The 18,200-nt window shown below is 41.3% G+C and overlaps 1 protein-coding gene across 1 annotated transcript in view; it reads right to left on the bottom strand.

The window, feature by feature from the left end:
* Positions 1-18,200, bottom strand: part of CENPE (centromere protein E) — a 77,789-nt gene that overhangs the window by 8,917 nt on the left and 50,672 nt on the right. The window contains exons 30-39 of the mRNA XM_045018536.1: positions 17,631-17,852; positions 15,546-15,695; positions 15,046-15,267; positions 11,525-11,674; positions 11,025-11,246; positions 8,928-9,128; positions 8,691-8,837; positions 3,356-3,568; positions 1,571-1,780; positions 704-913 (exon numbers count right to left, since the gene is read on the bottom strand). Coding sequence (XP_044874471.1) covers positions 704-913; positions 1,571-1,780; positions 3,356-3,568; positions 8,691-8,837; positions 8,928-9,128; positions 11,025-11,246; positions 11,525-11,674; positions 15,046-15,267; positions 15,546-15,695; positions 17,631-17,852 — 1,947 coding nt within the window. The remainder of the gene's footprint in view (positions 1-703; positions 914-1,570; positions 1,781-3,355; positions 3,569-8,690; positions 8,838-8,927; positions 9,129-11,024; positions 11,247-11,524; positions 11,675-15,045; positions 15,268-15,545; positions 15,696-17,630; positions 17,853-18,200) is intronic.

The raw sequence follows: 18,200 nt of genomic DNA, 5'->3' as shown, positions 1-18,200 counted from the left end.
TGAATAGCCGCACGTGGCTCCGGAGCCACAGGTTGGCCACCTCGTTATAGAACTTCTTTTCATGCCATTTAAGTTTAAGACACAAAGTCGGTTACAGTTTCAGGCAGAAGTCGTCATGGTCTGACAAAAGTCTTGAGCAGACTAGCTCCAACAGAGAACTGGTAGTATCGCTGCCATAAGCCCCATTTAGGAGCTATAGTGCATAGCTATGGAAACATCTCTGGTACGCAGAGGTGCCTGGGCTTAAGGAACAACACGTGCTCTGAGCACTGACTGTTAGACTTTTTTTTTTTAAAAAATACCCTTCCCCACCCCAATTACAGAGTAAAAAGCACAGAAACTGAGAGAAGAAAGTTCATGGGAGGCAGAGGAGAAAATTTTCTGAATGAAAAATCTTTAGGGCTCCATCTGGCCTGAAGGTCAATATGGACCAAGAACTTGCAGAGGGCACCACGCTTAGATGTGTGAAAAAAGCCGAAAGGAAGAAACAAAAACCCTGTAAAACTTCTAAGTAGAGCTTCACTTTACAGCTTAGTACAATATGAAGATACTACTGGAAATTAGATGCTTTGCCTATGAACAATATACAAATACTTGTTAACACAAGAATACTCACACAAAAAAAAATCTGGTGGGTTTATAGATTTCAGAGCTATGTTAAAAGACAAGTTGAATGATGTACTGTTATAGCAGGAACTTTTACCTTGACTTTAGGTGTCCAGAATTTAATCACTTGTAAAAGCCTCTCATTGTCTTGCTTTATTCCGTCTTTAAATTTTTCTACGTCACAATGATTTCCTGAACATGTTTCCAAAAACTGCATTGCTTCTTTTCTAGCACTCTCTTCCTGTTGCAACTCAGCCTCTATGCTGAGAAGCTCAGTTTCTATTTCTGACAGGTCTCTGAGAATGTGCTGCATTAAAAAAAAAAAGAAAACAAGCGATTTACCAATTTGATTGCACTACACTAGTTTTCAGCAACTGAATGGCTCAAATAACTTTACTTGCAATATTGTTGTAGCAATTTTTAAAAAAAATATTAGTAAACACTATATTTTCTCTCTTACACTATAAGGTAGTATATGGAATATTTCTTAGCTTCTAGTTACCCTATATTTGAAGTATAGATTCAAAGTTTATTTTACATTAGACCCCCTTTGTTAATAGCATAAAAAAAATCCTTAACTTAATGGCACACTTGTGTAGTTAAATGGTATATATATTATTTAAAATAATCAAGCAAGATATTTTCACAAATGGAGTTGTAGGTGCTTTACAAGACCAACATATAGAGATCCCCAGGCTGAATATCTTGCATATAATAAGCTCACATAGTGTGTCACTTCATAAATAAAATGCAAATTTAATTCTGATCAGATCAGTAAATTAAAACAGATAAATTATATTTAAAAGTGAAGGTTAGTGTCAATTATTTTTCTATAGCTTACTACAGTACGAGTCACCTGCAAATAAAAGCAACTTCACAGTGAAATAGCACATCCATGTTGTGATATTTCCCAAAATCTAAATATTGATGTCTATTTCAGTCAAATCAATATACTGAGTGCTACCTCGATGTGGAGGTCCAACCTCTGCTGCAATTCATGGATGTTTAACTCTTGGGAGGCTGTTTCATCCTGTTTCAAACAAGTTTTCTTGAGACACCGAATCTGAGACAGTAGCTCATCCTGTTTTCTCTTCTCATCAAGAAAATCCATTTCATGGTTGTTAATGGTAGTATAGTATTCTGCCTTCTTCCGGCAAACACGGCTGAACAGAAACTGTTGAATATGAAAAGGTCATCATTAAAGGATACCTTGAATCTAGATAAGATTCTAGACAGCTGTGTAGCACTTTATGCATATGCAAAATTTTTAAAAGCAATGTCTAGTAAAAGGCCTAGTAAAAAACCCTCATCTCAATTATTTCCACATTATGTTTGTAAAGAATACATTTTTCATAGCTCTCGAAAAGCTCAAAGGGTTAATGGCATTTGGACTAGACTGACTGAGATACTAAACTAGTGGTGGGAACATATGCTAGTAGTAGTAGTAAGGTAGTAATTGGAGATATACCAATCTCCTAGAACTGGAAGGGACCTTGCAAGGTCATCGAGTCCAGCCCCTGCCTTCACTAGCAGGACCAATTTTTGCCCCAGATCCCTAAGTGGCCCCCTCAAGGATTGAACTCACAACCCTGGGTTTAACAGGCCAATGCTCAAACCACTGAGCTATCCCTCCCCCCTCCTACATAGCTTGCAATCAAACCAAGAGCAGAATTTGGACCCAGGCAAATTAAAATACCTTGATTTCAGAGGAGTTACTCTAAATTCACACCAGTGTAATCAAGTGAAAATGTGATGTATTCATTTTATGACATCTAGTATGGCCATAATCTGCCAGGTTTAAAGTTTATTTTTTAAATGGCTGAAACTATACATACACACAAAAGCGCCCCCAAAGTAAATAAACGAAGGAAGACTATAAAAGGAAAAAAGGACCAACAATTGTGAAGAGTTACAAGAACTTAAACATACGACTCCAAAAATGCAAAAGCTGATGTGAAGTTATGAGATCAGACTCTATGGAACATTTACAAAAAGTGACAGCTATACATTCTCAGGCCTAGTCAAGGTTTTGTTTTCTTTGAACTACTGTCACCAGTAACAGAAAATTGCCTGGAATCACTACTATAAAGACCCAGAAGAGAATTAACATTAAACTACATTTACTATACCTATTTACATGATAGAACCTGCTCTACTCAGATGGTAGACCTCCTCTCCTTCCCCCATTCCTCTTTATTTTAAGTGATTAAGAATGAAGGCAGTCAATCACTCAACTGCAAGATGGGTGTGGGTTGCAAGTATCCAGAAACTTTAAAGCTACCCAATAAAGGTCTCTAATCAACATCTGCCATGGGACAAGGCTATGCTATGAAAGCAACCTATATTTTGAAGAGGTTTACATAATGATCCACAATTCTACTTCTGGAGCATCTAGCATACAGATCAAGTTTTCTTTGACCAGTTACAACTTTTTAAAGAAATGTTAAGGATATTAGACTATTCAAAGTAGCTGAACTATATTCAGAGTTTAAGGCCTTAATTGGCCCCATTATATAGGGCTTATGCAGCAATTACATATCAGTTTACACTGCACACACTATATACGTTCTGCAATAACTGCATACAGTGGGACAGGTTCAGGAATGAAGCTCAACACCAACACTGCATATTCATTAGGGATTTCTTCACAACCAGAGTGCTCCATGAGCATGTGTGTTAGTATGTTGGCTATAATGTAAAAGCAGAGCTACATGAAGCCCTCCACACAACCACTGTTTGAAATTTGTACCTTAAGTTTGTTCAACAAGCTCTGGAGATGATTGCTTATTTTCTCATTTTCAGTTTGAAGCCTTTTGACTTGTTTAGCTTGTTCAGGTGAAAGGTGAGTCAGCATCCCAGCTATTACTGCTTTCTGACTGCTGAGTTCACTTTTCAGATTTAGAGACACTGTAGTGAGACACTCATATTTCTTTTCCATCATTAGGAATTTCTCCAGAAGCCCCTGAGATAAGAAGAAATGGAATCAGCCACAATGAAGAATAAAGCATCCTTGAAGAATATTTTACAAAAAGTGATCAGTGATTGGATGAAACTTTAACAGCTCATCAGACTCCAGGTGTTCTCTAGGGAATTTATTGGTCTTATAATGTTAAGAGAACAATCACTACTCAGCACAGAAGGAAATAGGATGCAAATTAGGTCAGACAGTACAAAGGCAGAGAGTTTGGTAATTCTTCAAAAGAGCCAGAGCCCCAGACTGAATTATATGCTTTCAAATGAGCTCAAGTTGTTTCCATGACTTAGACTCAAGGAACTTCATACCTCTGCTCGCCCACCCCTTCCCCCGCAGGACACAGTGAACATTTCAAGAAAGTGCACTGAATCAAAGTTTGCTAACTGCTGTTGTCGCCTTCCTTGTCTCTGGTTACAATAAGTTACATTTAAACAAGATGTTAGATTCCCCAATACTTCAATCCCCCAGAGAAAACACAGGAATTGCCATATTAGACCATTACCCTGTGTCTAACATGGCTAGTGCCAGACACTCCAGAGGTATGTGCAAGAAACCCTAACGCAGGCAGTTATGAAATAACTTGCTCATAGGAAAGTTTCTTCCTAATCTCTATTAGTTAGATGTTGTGTTATGTCATAAAGCATGAAGGATATTTCCCTTTCAAATCTTTAAAACAAAAATCTTTACAACTAACACTGGATGTTTGCACTAACCATATGAACATCCAACCCTTTGACTATTGATGAACTCCCAGCCCCAATGACATTTTGTGGAAATGAATTGCACAGACTAATTATGTGTAGTGTTAATTTTACCAAAAAAGGGATTGTACGTATACCAATACTGATATCAGATATCCATTGTAATAGTTGAAAAATTACCAACATTCTAGAAAGGGTACAAAAAAGTCTTCAGGACATGGACGCTAGGAAGAAGTTTCTCCTGTTGGTTAGGTTATTCAATAACTACCTACCGCAAGCTTTCTTATTCTTTCCTCAAAACAGCTGGAGACTGTCAGTTAGGGTCCTGGACTAGCTAGACCAGTGGTTCTCAAACTTTTGTACTGGTGACCCCTTTCACATAGCAAGCCTCTGAGTGTGACTCCCCCTTACAAATTAAAAACACTTTTTATATATTTAACACCATTATAAATGCTGAAGGCAAAGCAGGATTTGGAGTGGAGGCTGATAGCTCGTGACCCCCATGTAATAACCTCGCAACCCCTGAGCTAGACCAATGGTCTGACCCAGTATGACAATTCCTATTTTCCTCATCAGTTATAAATTGATTGTATTTCAGTTTCACTTAATGTTCTCTTGTCCTGTATTATAAAAAAAGGATGAATAGAAGTACCCAAGTTTACTTTATTTATATAATTTGTTATTCTCTCACTCTCTCTGGACCATCTTATTGATCACACTCTTTCAGTCTCACTCTCTTAGAATCATAGAATATCAGGGTTGGAAGGGACTTCAGGAGGTCATCTAGGCCAACCCCCTGCTCAAAGCAGGACCAATCCCCAGCTAAATCATATGGAGCTTTTTCTATTCCTCATTCTCATCACCTGTTTAGGCTCTTGTTTCTATTGTATCTTTTTGAGAGATGAGATGACCAAAAATGAACATGAAGTACTCCAATGAGAATTCGTACCACTACTGATTTATGTGATGTGTTCTAAAATTTTCAGTATATATCATTCTGTTCCTTACAGAACCTAAAATTATATTAACGTGCAGCAACAGCCAAAAAAGGAGGTCTTCATTGAGCGGTCTACAATTTTGCCCAGGTGTAAATTAACTGACATCTGAGGGAAAACATCACGAGTGCATGAGTAGTTCAAATTATTCCTTCCAATGTGCACCATCTTGCATGTACACATTCAAGTTTTTGAACATTATCTGTGTCAGATACATGTTTTACATAAGTCAGTTCTATGGTAGTTTAAGGAACCGTACGAGTGCTACTGCTAAAACCAAACCATCTGACACATGGTTGGCCAGCAGATGGGATTGTTGAGCTGCATTAAGAATGGTACTGGAAGGAACAGCAATCAGCAACATGACAGCATCTTCACTAGAACTCAACTGTTTCAAGCAAGGTCAGGTACCAATAGCACGTGGGTGTTTGAAACATGGTGTAAATTGGAGAAACCCTTTACATCTCTCTAACGTAGTTCAGATTAATCCTGCGCACAGCTGCATCAGCATCAGGGAAGTACAAAGGTAAACTGTAAGCCACTTAAGCCTTGCATCTTCGCACCCCTGATCTATGCAGATCAGCAACACCCCAGATCCGTCCAAGGTTTTGTACAAATGCTCCTCTCACTAGCAAGGTTTTACAGAGATTAGAAGATTATTCTGTTTTGAAAGGAGAAAGGCTTCATTAAATACAGCTTTTTAAATAAAGCTATGAGTTTTACAAAACATCAAAGTAAGAGTGCTTGTATATCAACTTTTCAGTAAAAAATATTATGAAACAGTTTTGTTCCCATAATTAAGATCAGACATTTTAACTGCAAAGTTCAATTCAAGAGTATCTCACATTAACCGCAGACAAGCTGTTACCACCGTGTCCCCAAATTATTTGTGAGTTTTTAACCACTTCATTTTAGGACACATGTACCCCACCTCAATATTTTTATAAGGCTAAAAACCCTGCTAAAAAGGACAATTTAAAATCACTTAGGATAAACTGGTTACTAACCTTTCTGTAATGGTTCAAAATGTGTTGCATATGTCCACTTCAACATAGCTGTGTGCGCACCCCGAGCACAGTTGACAAATTTTTTTCCCCTTAGTGGTATCCGTTGGCTTCAGCACCTTCTGGTGCCGTGCACACATAATGCTAGTATAAAAGGCCCTGCCAACCTGCTCCATTTCAATTTCTTCTTACTGACTGCCTCTGATTAGAGGGTTATTTTGGAATGGACGTGTGCAACACATCTCGAACAATCAGTTACAGAAAGTTTATTAACAGGTTCCTGCCCCCCCTCCAAGTGCTTGCACATATCCATTCCAATGAAGGTGACTCCCAAGCAATTGTACAGGAGGTGAGTTCGGAGTTCAAGGACAGACTGACTCCAAGACTGTGCGGCCAGAGCCGGCTTCTTCTCTAGCCTGCTGGGTGATGGCATAATGTGTTCTGTCCAGGTATAAAGCTTAATGCTCGTCTGAGGTCCAGGTGTGCAATGCTGCTTCCTGTTGGTTGCTGTGAGGCTTTGAAAAGAAGCAAGGTAGGTGAACAGGTTGATTAAGATGGAAAGGAGGATGGTACTTTGGGATGTGGGCATGGTGTAACTTGTCTTTATGAAAAATTGTGTATGAGAGGTATGCCATAAGGGCTCCAATTTCGCTGATCTGTTGGGCAGAGGTGCAACAAGAAGTGCTATTTTATAGCTAAGTGAACACAGGAGCATGTTGCCGTTGGTTCAAATGGAGGTCTAATAAGAGAACATAGGACAAGGCCGGGGTTGGTGCCCTGTGGCAGGGGAACCGCCAATGGTTCCAAAACGGCCATTACGTAGGTGCTGATCCCCATGACCCAGTGGCCAAATGTTTGGCGACTCCCCTGTACTTGGGGCTACGGTCCCATAATGGCCTGGGGAGCAGCGCGGACGGCTGTGGTGACAAGGGGGAGTAAGATCCCACTTCCGAGTCTGATGAAGAGGATGAACTGCAGTGTAGAGACCAAGGCAGTGCTATTCCCTTTAATGCTGGCAATTAACGTTGAAGGGAAGATCTTGATGAGGCTGCCAACAGAGGTTTTCCTCTAGGTGGCAGCCATAGTACCAGGTGAAATCCTGGCGACAACTCTTTGCCACTCAGTGTCACTAGCAGTGCCAAATCCTGACAATCTGGGGATGCTGGTACCAGTAGGGAAAATAGGTCCCTGGCTGCTGCAAATGCCTCTGGAGTCAAAGGTACTGTAAACTGGCCAGAATGCCGTCTGTCTGGAGGAGGTGGCTCTTGTGCTGGTGTCAGTGGGGTTTGCAGTGGCACTGGAGCTGAAGGCATCTGATGTTGCAGTGCCATGGAGGAAGAGTGGCCAGACGTGGGTCTGGCTCTCTCCTGGTCCCCATCTGCTCACCTTCGGCAGCACCAGCAATCAGCTCTTCTCTTGGCGTTTACAATGCTTCTTCTTAGGCACTGAAGAAGATCTGTGCAGAGATTCCTGACCCATGCCATGTCAGAGTATGGCTCTGAGGAATGTCTTAAAGTTGCCCCCATGAAGAGGACCTTCAGTTTTGCTTCTTGGTCCTTTTAGGTGAGGAGCTTGAAGTTCCTGCAGATTTGGCAACAGTTTTTCCTCTGAGATTCCCCCAAGCACATGAGAAAACTCAAATGCGGGTCACTAAAAGGCACAGACTTACCACAGGAAGCACAGAACTTGAAACCCGGTGACCAAGGCATGCCCCGGCACCGGGATGTGGATGACGCCACTAAGCCTGGGGGCGTCCAAAACTAAACTACGATAACTATTTACACTAAAGAAACAGAAGAGTCACTAGGAGAAAATTTCCTGAGCAATGAGGAGTTCCAGCAACCATCACTGGCAGTAAGAAGGAACTGATGGGAGTAGATCGGCAGGGCCTTTTATATCGGCGCTATGAGTGTGCAGCATCTGACGGCACTGGCGCTGACCCGACAGATATCACTAGGGGAAATAATTCCAGCAACTGTACTCAGGCATGCACATACTTACATTGGAATGGACATGTGCAAACACTCGAAGAATTACACATTATGTTTAAGGACACAATTTAGTCACAGATTCAGTAACTTGATTGGACCTCTGTGACTTCTGGCTTCAACTGGCCCTGGCTGCAGTCAGGGCCACGTACCCCTTTTCCCCCTCTGTGGCCATATTGCCCCCCCACCCCCCCCCGATCCCTACCCTCTGGCTATTTTTAGTGAAGTCACACAGGTCATGGGCTCCCGTGAATTTCTGTTTATTGTCCATGACCTATCTGTGACTTTCACTAAAAATAAAAATGACAAAATCTTAACCTTAATTATGTTGTAGGCAGACAAAGATACTGTTCTAGAATTGTACCAGGGAATGAACAGTTCTACAGTTTCACACATCAGTTACCTATGTAACTGAAATTTACCTTTACTTCCAAGGCTTTTGCTTTTATGCTATCAGCATGTCTCAGTTCTGTGTCATCTGGTTGGTTTGCTTGAACTGCAACATCATTCAGATTCTTCTGTTTCAATTCATCTAGAGCACATTTAAGTTTTGCATTTGTTTCAGTGCACTGAAAAATACATTCACAAGTATTAAGTAAATCTCTAATTTTACAGTAATATAACTTCTATTAGTATCTAATAGTATTTTGGACACAAACCATGTCAATATTTTTTTGCAGTTCAGTCTTGAGCAGGTCTCTCTCAGACTTTACACCCTCAAGTATTTGTTGGAGCTCATCTTTCTCTTGATTTATTGATGAAATCTGTTCTTGAAGTTGGAGATAGTGATTAGTTCTTTCAGCCACTAACTGGTGTCTTTCATGTGAAAGACTGTTTAATGCCTCAGTTAACTGGTTGACCTAAAGAAACAGTTAAACAACATTACTATAAATTGGTCCAATTATGTATACTTTCAGTATTAGAGTATTCGCTCAGTTTTGTCAAATACTGCATACAAACATCCATCCAACACCACCTTTTAAGTTGCTCCTTCCCAGGTAGGATTTAAAGATAATTAGAAACAAAAAACATTTCAGAATTAAACCTTTTCCCTCTCATAATGATATAAGAATTGGAGCTAAAGTAATTATATCAATTTTGTGGGTTAGCATTTCCCCTTTGGAGACCTAGACTTAAATCTTGACTTGGGTCACCAGTGAAGAGGAAGTTAAAAAACAAACAAAACAACCAACCTTCAGGTGTAGTGGATCTTCATCTACTGCAAAGTCAGAACAAATAATGAAAGGACATAAGAAAGGAGAAGGAGGGGTAGGTGATGGTATAGATGTTTACAGTTGGTTTTATTGTCCTATCTACACCAGATATTCCATTGAATGAAGCCACTACAAATTTAAAACTATTCTGAGAGTTGTGTGTCACCTGAGGAGACAGAATAAGTTGAATAGCTTGAATGTTACAGGTCAAAATGGAAGTGAAGAGGCAAAAAAGTGAATGGAGAAGCTATACTAGTGTTGCTTTCACTATTTCTGTCTCTTTAGTCCTCCCATAGAGTACTTGTGTGATGCTATACGATTGAAATGAGACCATGTATATCATTGATGCTACCACTGTTAGACAATTGCAACAAATCTTGTACAAAGTGTGTCATATAAGGTGTGAATGGAGAAGTTATGACTTGCTAAACATTATCCTGTTTAAATCCAGTTATCACTGTATCTGAAGTTATGAATATTGGCTATGTACCTGCATCACAACTGTCTTTTTTCCTGGGTAGTTTATATCCAGTCTAGTCAGCACATTGTGAATGGACTATTCAAGTTTCATGGCCCATCAAAGACACTTTGCTCTCAATGGGCCATAGAATAAACTCATTCTGCCCAGATGGCTCTTCCTGCGGATGGCCTCAGCCTCCAAGGGGCCAATGGCTACCCCCTGAGAGTCATCAAGCTTTGCAAGGACATGTGATATACTCATGTGACCCTGGACTCCACCTTGTGCCAGTAACTTTCTACAGATTGGGCTTTGTTTGAAACAGAAAGTTTCCAGGCATATGGCAAAGGGTATAAAAGACCCCCGGAATAACTCCATTTTGCCTCTTTCCTGCCCTGATTCTCTGGACTGTGGATTTATAACATTGGACTGAGGACCTTCCAATCTTTTGGAAGTTGCCAGACAAACTTTACAAGTCAGCAGTCTAACATCACTGCTACCAATCTGATGTAAGGATATTGCAATTATTGAATGTATATGATCTATTATTTAAACTCATTTTCTTTTATTAATAAGCCTTTAGATTTTAGTTACTAAAGGATTGGCAGCAGCATGATTATTGGGCAAGATCTGAGTTATATACTGACCTGGCCAAGTGGTTCATCTCTTGAGATTGGAAGGACCCTATATTAGATAAAATTGTCTTTCAGTAACCACTCATCATAAAGTCCAGTGGTTAGGGTAACGAGACAAGGGCTGAGATGGCTAAGGAGACTGCCTTTCTGACTTCTTCTTAACCAGTGCGATGAGACAGAAGTTTACTTTTGTTACAGGCTTGAAATAAACTTATGATAACATAAACACCAGTTTGGGGTGAGTCTGCCCTATTTTTCAGCAGTTTGTCCTCAATCTGGCACTCTCAGCTGTGACCCACTGAGGCACAGGCCGAGGGACGTACTGTCTTTCCCTACACAAGTGGCATCCCAAGTTTGGGAAACACTGCTCTAGGCCTATCGGGAGGGCTACAAGAATCAAACACTACACATTTACAAATATTTTTACACTTTACTCAACACTTGCTGTACCTTCTCAATGCTTCCGTGAAGGTCCACCTCGAGTTTGTTCTTCTCTGCTCTAACAGTCTCCAGCATGTGCTGGAGTTTATCTCTTTCCGCTGTTAATGAGGAACTCTGTTCCTCCAGTTGCTGAATACGTTCATTCTCACACACTGTCTTTTCTCTCAGTTCACTCAGCAATTGATTCCTTTCACCAGAGACTAGGTTTAATTCTTCATTCAACATTTTTATCTATAAAAACATACAAAAGAATACATACTCTTTGTATGAAAGTTGGTAAAAACTAAACAAAGTTACAGTATCCCCCAAAGTTACCACTTTAATAAGCTACAGGAAATGGCACTGTGAACAAATTCAGGCAAGCATTCAGTCATAATATCCAACAATAGGTAGAGTGAAGAGGAGTTTCATCTCTAGTAAATTATAGGAAGTAACTTATTGGATAAGTGTTCTTTATCCTGGAAAGGAAAGCTAGGCAGCAGTCCTTGCTTTCTTGGTATCACACTTGCCTTCTCTTTTAGTTGTGTTGTTTCTTCTGTTAGTTTTTCTTCCGTCTTCAACAACTCCTTTTCTCTCTCTACCATCAAGTTCTTCTGGGTATCCACCTGCTTTTTCAGCTCCTCATGTAGATTTTCTATTTCTGCTTGAATTTTTACAGACTGAAACACAAGAATTACATGATGATCTTTAAGAGACTTCCTTGTAGTCTATCAATATGGAACCACAAAAAAACAATTTTGCTCATTTTAGGGGTTCTGAAAGAGAACCATCAGCGTACTCATTAAGTCTGCTATTTGGAAACCCTGAAAATTCAGTTTATTCTCCATTGACACCTCCCATCTTAAGTTCCTCTAATTCCAAAAGGACATTGACTCATTTTGCAAATACAATCCTAGCCAGTTTTGCAAGGCAAGTGAGGACAAGGATAGTGACTGGAAAAGAGTATGCCTAGATTAGGAAGGATGATAGGTAAGAGGTTACTTATCCAATTGTTCTCTGTATGTATCAGAAGAGATGAAAATAATTTCTTGATAATTTTGTTAGTCGCTTCTCTAAACTCATGCCAGAAAATGGATAGTACCTTTTACACATGGAATTTGAAGGAAGTCCAGCGTTGTTACTGGAAGCTCTAGGATTAAGCCTTGGCCTTCAACTCACTCACCAGCATTTGTAAGGCAACACCTTGAAATTAAATTAACTAAGCTTATGGCATCTATATGGTTAAGTCTGAAATATTTTTCTAAAAGGAATTTGTTACAAACTGTATTCCAGTCATTTGCCAGACCACCCAGTTGGGTTGAAGGAGAGAAGCTGCTAGCAGGACAAAATCATATAAGAAATTTCTCATTCTGCTGCACAACTTCTCTTTATTCATTACTAATGGAAAGTAGCAAGCAGTGATTCCCAGAAATGGTGTGGGAAGGTTAACAGGCATTATGGTAGAGCAGGGGTTGGCAACCTTTCAGAAGTGGTGTGCCAAGTCTTCATTTATTCACTCTAATTTAAGATTTCGCGTGCCAGTATACATTTTAACGTTTTTAGAAGGTCTCTTTCTCTAAGTCTATAATATAGAACTAAAATGATTGTCGTATGTAAAGTAAATAAGGTTTTTAAAATGTTTAAGAAGCTTCATTTAAAATTAAATTAAAATGCAGAGCTCCCCAGACCAGCGGCCAGGACCCGGGCAGTGTGAGTGCCACTGAAAATCAGCTCCTGTGTCACCTTTGGCACATGTGCCATAGGTTGCCTACCCCTGTGGTAGAGTAACAGGTAGAAATAGAAGTGCCCCACATACATAGCAAAAGCTTTGTAATTTTAGAAATAATCTGTGAATGAATCCAGTAGCCTCTTCCTACCAAAGGATACCTCTACAAAGGAATGGCAGTGCACTTCTCAAAGTTTTCCTTGGACCATGCTCCAACACCCCCTACTTCCAAAATGCTGCTAGGGACTCCATATAGGGAGTTCTGATTCCAGGGATGTTCTTCCAGATGCTTACAGATCCATACCAACTGGTGTAGGATTTTAATTTCTCATCTGCAGCAGTGCCACAGCCCTGGCATTTTGGATAGAATGAGATCAACGTGCTACAATTGGCAAATGCGCTCAATAGGTTTGATATACATTTTTGGAGCTCTAAGGCAGCCCTCTTTATACCACAAACTTCCAAAGGGGTGCAAAGGCCTGGAACAGAATGGGAGAAATATTTCATAGGAATTGAGGAAAGAAGAATTTACCTTGGGTGAAAAGGTTTCTGGAGCTATGACCTTTTCCTCACGACAACAGCAGTGTGGTTCTGATACAGATAGGACTTATTCTACACCCTACCTTTAGGAGGTATCGTGACTAGAGAGGCTAGCTATACACTTGTCTAATCCATCATCTTGACATTTTGCCCATATGGGGAGTCTGATGTGCCTATCTAAATGAACACTGCTAGGGCTGTTACCGACCTTCTATAGTTCTTGGCTGTGGGACATCAAACAGCCATCTCAAAGAAACTAGTGTAGCTGAGATCACCAGAACTTGTTTATTTGATAACAACAAGATATACAGGCCAGGCTCCCACTGAGCTAGGCACTGTACAAAGATTTGTTTCTCCTTAGCCAGAAACCAAAATTCAACCAGTTCAATGAATGACGTTTCCTGATTGAGTTCTGTCTAGGTAGCACCAAGCAGCAGTGAGCCAAGGTTAACAAAATTCTTGTGCTCAACTTCCCATTTTATTAACACTAGGTGGCAGAGACCCAGATGAAGAAGGGGTCCCTGCTTCTAGAGATCTGATTTTTTTTGCAGGTGCAATGGATATTTCTTGACTGTCTATCAAGCCCAAACAAGTGCCTTCTAGGCCAGTGGAGGAATTCAGGTCTCTTTTCTGTATCCTTTATGTGAACTGCCTTGAAAGGCAGTACATTCATCTTTACCCTGTAAATTATTTCCATTTCTAGCAAGAGGCTCTGAACTGTGGTTACACCCTGATTTTGGACAGAAGATAAACTGCTCATGCTTTGAGATGATAAACTAATCTCCAACAGGATGTAGGAGCAAACATGTCCTAAAGGAAAGTTATTCCATAACTGCCCGCTACATCATCGTTTCTTGTACCTTCCTTTGAAGTAGTAGGTATTGGCTACTGTCAAATGGCATATGGACCTCTACTGGCCATTGGTCTGACCTCATATGGTCATGTCCATGTTTTTGTTCATACACACATCTGAGAGCGGTTAAAGTGATCTAAAAGGATATGTACTTGAGCTTTCCTAAGTTAGTCTTCCAGGCATGCTCCCCATCCTGTGAGACTTGCTTCGATAGTAAGTTGGAAGGGAATGGAGTGACAATTGAATTGGCTAGCAGTATGTTAGTGATTTATACCTGCCCACAAAAAAACTTTTGGATGCAAAATTTGTGTGTGACACCTTGTTTTGCATTACATCTGGCAAGTGAGTGCATGTCCTCAAAAGAACATTCTGGAGACTCACCCTGATGAGTTCCACTCATAGGATACCGATGCAGAGCACCAGCAATCCCAATTGCTAGAGACAATTGGCTATGGATGTCTACTACCAGGAAATAACTGATGTAAGGGACTCAGATCTTTTTGGTCAACATTTTACTACCATGCTAAAGATTTACAAAATCATTCCTGTTTTCACCCCGGGTGAATTGCATAGATGAGATGCATTATCTGTTAGTCATGAATAAGGAGAGCTGTGCAGCCGCAGAAGTATTCATAAACATCATTTCAACACACCTTACCGTATCAGTGTATAAACTTCAAGTTTATTTCTCATTGTAATGAATGCTCCACATACTTTAAGCCTACCACACATTTAAGTTACAACCAATCCTTTCACTCAGGCACTGAGCCCTACATAAAGATGAAAGCATCTCTAACTATTGAGTTCTTAAAAGCACAATTACAATTAACATGGGTATTGGTGTCAGATGCCTCTAGGCCTATCGGAAGGGCGGCAAGAATGAAACACAATACTTTTAAATATTTTTAAACTTTACTTGACACTTGCTGTACCTTCTCAATGCTTTCGTGAAGGTCCACCTCGAGTTTGTTCTTCTCTGCTCTAACAGTCTCCAGCATGTGCTGGAGTTTGTCTCTTTCTGCTGTTAATGAGGAACTCTGTTCCTTCAGTTGCTGAATATGTTCATTCTCGCCCTCTGTCTTTTCTCTCAGTTCATTCAGCAATTGATTCCTTTCACCAGAGACTAGGTTTAATTCTTCATTCAAAATTTGTATCTATAAAAACATACAAAAGAATACATACTCTTTGTATGAAAGTTGGTAAAAACTAAACAAAGTTACAGTATCCCCCAAAGTTACCACTTTAATAAGCTACAGGAAATGGCACTGTGAACAAATTCAGGCAAGCATTCAGTCATAATATCCAACAATAGGTAGAGTGAAGAGGAGTTTCATCTCTAGTAAATTATAGGAAGTAACTTATTGGATAAGTGTTCTTTATCCTGGAAAGGAAAGCTAGGCAGTTGTCCCTGCTTTCTTAGTATCACACTTGCCTTCTCTTTTAGTTGTGTTGTTTCTTCTGTTAGTTTTTCTTCCGTCTTCAACAACTCCTTTTCTCTCTCTACCATCAAGTTCTTCTGGGTATCCACCTGCTTTTTCAGCTCCTCATGTAGATTTTCTATTTCTGCTTGAATTTTTACAGACTGAAACACAAGAATTACATGATGATCTTTAATTAATTACATGATGATCCTTGTAGTTTATCAATATGGAACCACAAAGAAACAATTTTGCTCATTTTAGGGGTTCTGAAAGAGAACCATCAGCATACTCATTAAGTCTGCTATTTGGAAACCCTGAAAATTCAGTTTATTCTCAGCTGACACTTCCCATGCTAAATTCCTCTAGGAATTCCAAAAGGACATTGACTCATCTTGCAAATACAATCCTAGCCAATTTTGCAAGGGAAGTAAAGATAGGGATAGTTACTGGAAAAGAGCATGCCTAGACTAGGAAGAACAATAGATAAGAGGTTACTTATCCGATTAAGGCCATGTCTATGTGTTCATACACACATCTGAGAACAGTTAAAGTGATCTAAAAGGATATGTATGTGAGCTTTCGTAAGTTAGTCTTCCAGGCACGCTCCTCATCCTGTGAGATTTGCTTCGATAGTAAGTTGGAAGGGAATGGAGTGACAATTGAATTGGCTATCAGTATGTTAGTGATTTATACCTGCCCACAAAGAAACTTTTGGATGCAAAATTTGTGCGACACACCTAGTTTTGCATTGAATCTGGCAAGTGAATGCATGTCCTCAAAAGAACATTCTGGAGACACACCCTGCTTAGTCTCATTCATAGGACACTGATGCACAGTACCAGCAATCCCAATTGCTAGAGATAATTGGCTACAGGGCCGCCCAGAGGGGGGGGCAAAGGGGGCAATTTGCCCCGGGCCCCGGGCTCTGCAGGGGCCCCCAAGAGAAGAGCGGAGGCTCCCGCCTCCGCCCCTCTCCTGGAGCCTCGGCGCATCAAGCGCCGAGACTCTGGCCAAGCCCCTGAGCCCCGCCCTGATCCGAGCCGCGTGGTGAGGGGGCGGGGCTGGGAGCTCCAACGGGGCCTGAGCCCCGCCCCGCTCAGAGCGCCGTGGGGAGGGGGCGGGGCAGCTGCCTCCGCTCGGCGTGGAGCTCACAGCCCTGCCCCCTCACCACGCGGCTCTGAGCGGGACGGAGCTCAGGCCCTGCCGGCGACGCGCTCGGTAAGAGGCCGAGGCCGGGGGGGAAGAAGCGGGGGCCGGGGCCGGGCGGGGGGGGGGGGAGAAGCGGGGGCCGGGGCCGGGCTGGGGGGGGGGGAATAAGCAGGACCCGCCGCCGTCGAAGCGCAGCCCGGTCTTCGGCGGCGGGGGGGGCCCTTCTGTTCCGGGACCCGCCGCCGAAGTGCCCCGAAGGCCCGCGGCGGGGACCCCCCCCCGCCACCGAATTACCGCCGAAGACCGGGCGGCGGGTCCCGCTTCGGCGGTAATTCGGCGGCGGGGGGCTCCCGCCGCGGGTCTTCGGGGCACTTTGGCTGCGGGTCCCGGAACGGAAGGGCCCCCCGCCGCCGAAGACCCCGGGCCCCCGGAATCCTCTGGGCGGCCCTGATTGGCTATGGATGTCTACTACCAGGAAATAACTGATGTAAGGAACTCTTGGATCTTTTTGGTCAATATTTTACTACCGTGTTAAAGATTTGCAGAATCATTCCTGTTTTCACCCTGGGTGAATTGCATAGATGAGAAGCATTACCTGTTGGTCATGAATAAGGAGAGACGCTGTGCAGCCACAGAATGTTCATAAACATCATTTCAACACAAACCTTAGTGTATCACTGTATTTTCCAGTCTATGTCTCACTATAATGGATTTTCCACAATTTTACACACCTTAAGCCTACCATACATTTAAGTTACCACCAATCCTTTCATTCGGGCATTGAGCCCTACATAAAGATGAAAGCATCTCTAACTACTGAGTACTTAAAAGCACAATTACTATTAACACGGGTACTGGTGTCAGATGCTTCTAGGCCTATCGGGAGGGCTGCAAGAATGAAACACAACACTTAAATATTTTTGCACTTTACTTGACACTTGCTGTACCTTCTCAATGCTTTCGTGAAGGTCCACCTCGAGTTTGTTCTTCTCTGCTCTAACAGTCTCCAGCATGTGCTGGAGTTTGTCTCTTTCCTCTGTTAATGAGGAACTCTGTTCCTCCAGTTGCTGTATACGTTCATTCTCGTCCTCTGTCTTTTCTCTCAGTTCACTCAGCAATTGATTCCTTTCACCAGAGACTAGGTTTAATTCTTCATTCAACTTTTCTATCTATTAAAAACATACAAGAAATACATATTGTAATTTTGTTTGGTTTACAAATTTTCATATAAATAGTACCCCCCAAAGTTTACCATTCTGGTAAAAGTTACAGGAAACAGCATGGTGAACAGATGTAAGCATTCAGTCAAAGTCTAAAAACAAAATTTTACCTCTCTCTTTCTTTATAAACACATTAATGAGTTGCTACACCAGAAATGTAACTAAGATTGATAGATCAACAAAAACATTTACACACAGTGGGCAAGAAATTTTTCTTTGACTTAATGTCTTTGCCATATTCTGAAGGAGACGCAAGGTTGGTGAGGTAATCTTTTATTGGACTGACTTCTGTTGGAG

Source organism: Mauremys mutica, chromosome 5 (assembly GCF_020497125.1).
Source record: "Mauremys mutica isolate MM-2020 ecotype Southern chromosome 5, ASM2049712v1, whole genome shotgun sequence".
NCBI lineage: Eukaryota > Metazoa > Chordata > Testudines > Geoemydidae > Mauremys > Mauremys mutica.
Note: the sequence above shows the minus strand (reverse complement) of the source record. Positions and strands in the feature narration are given on the sequence as shown.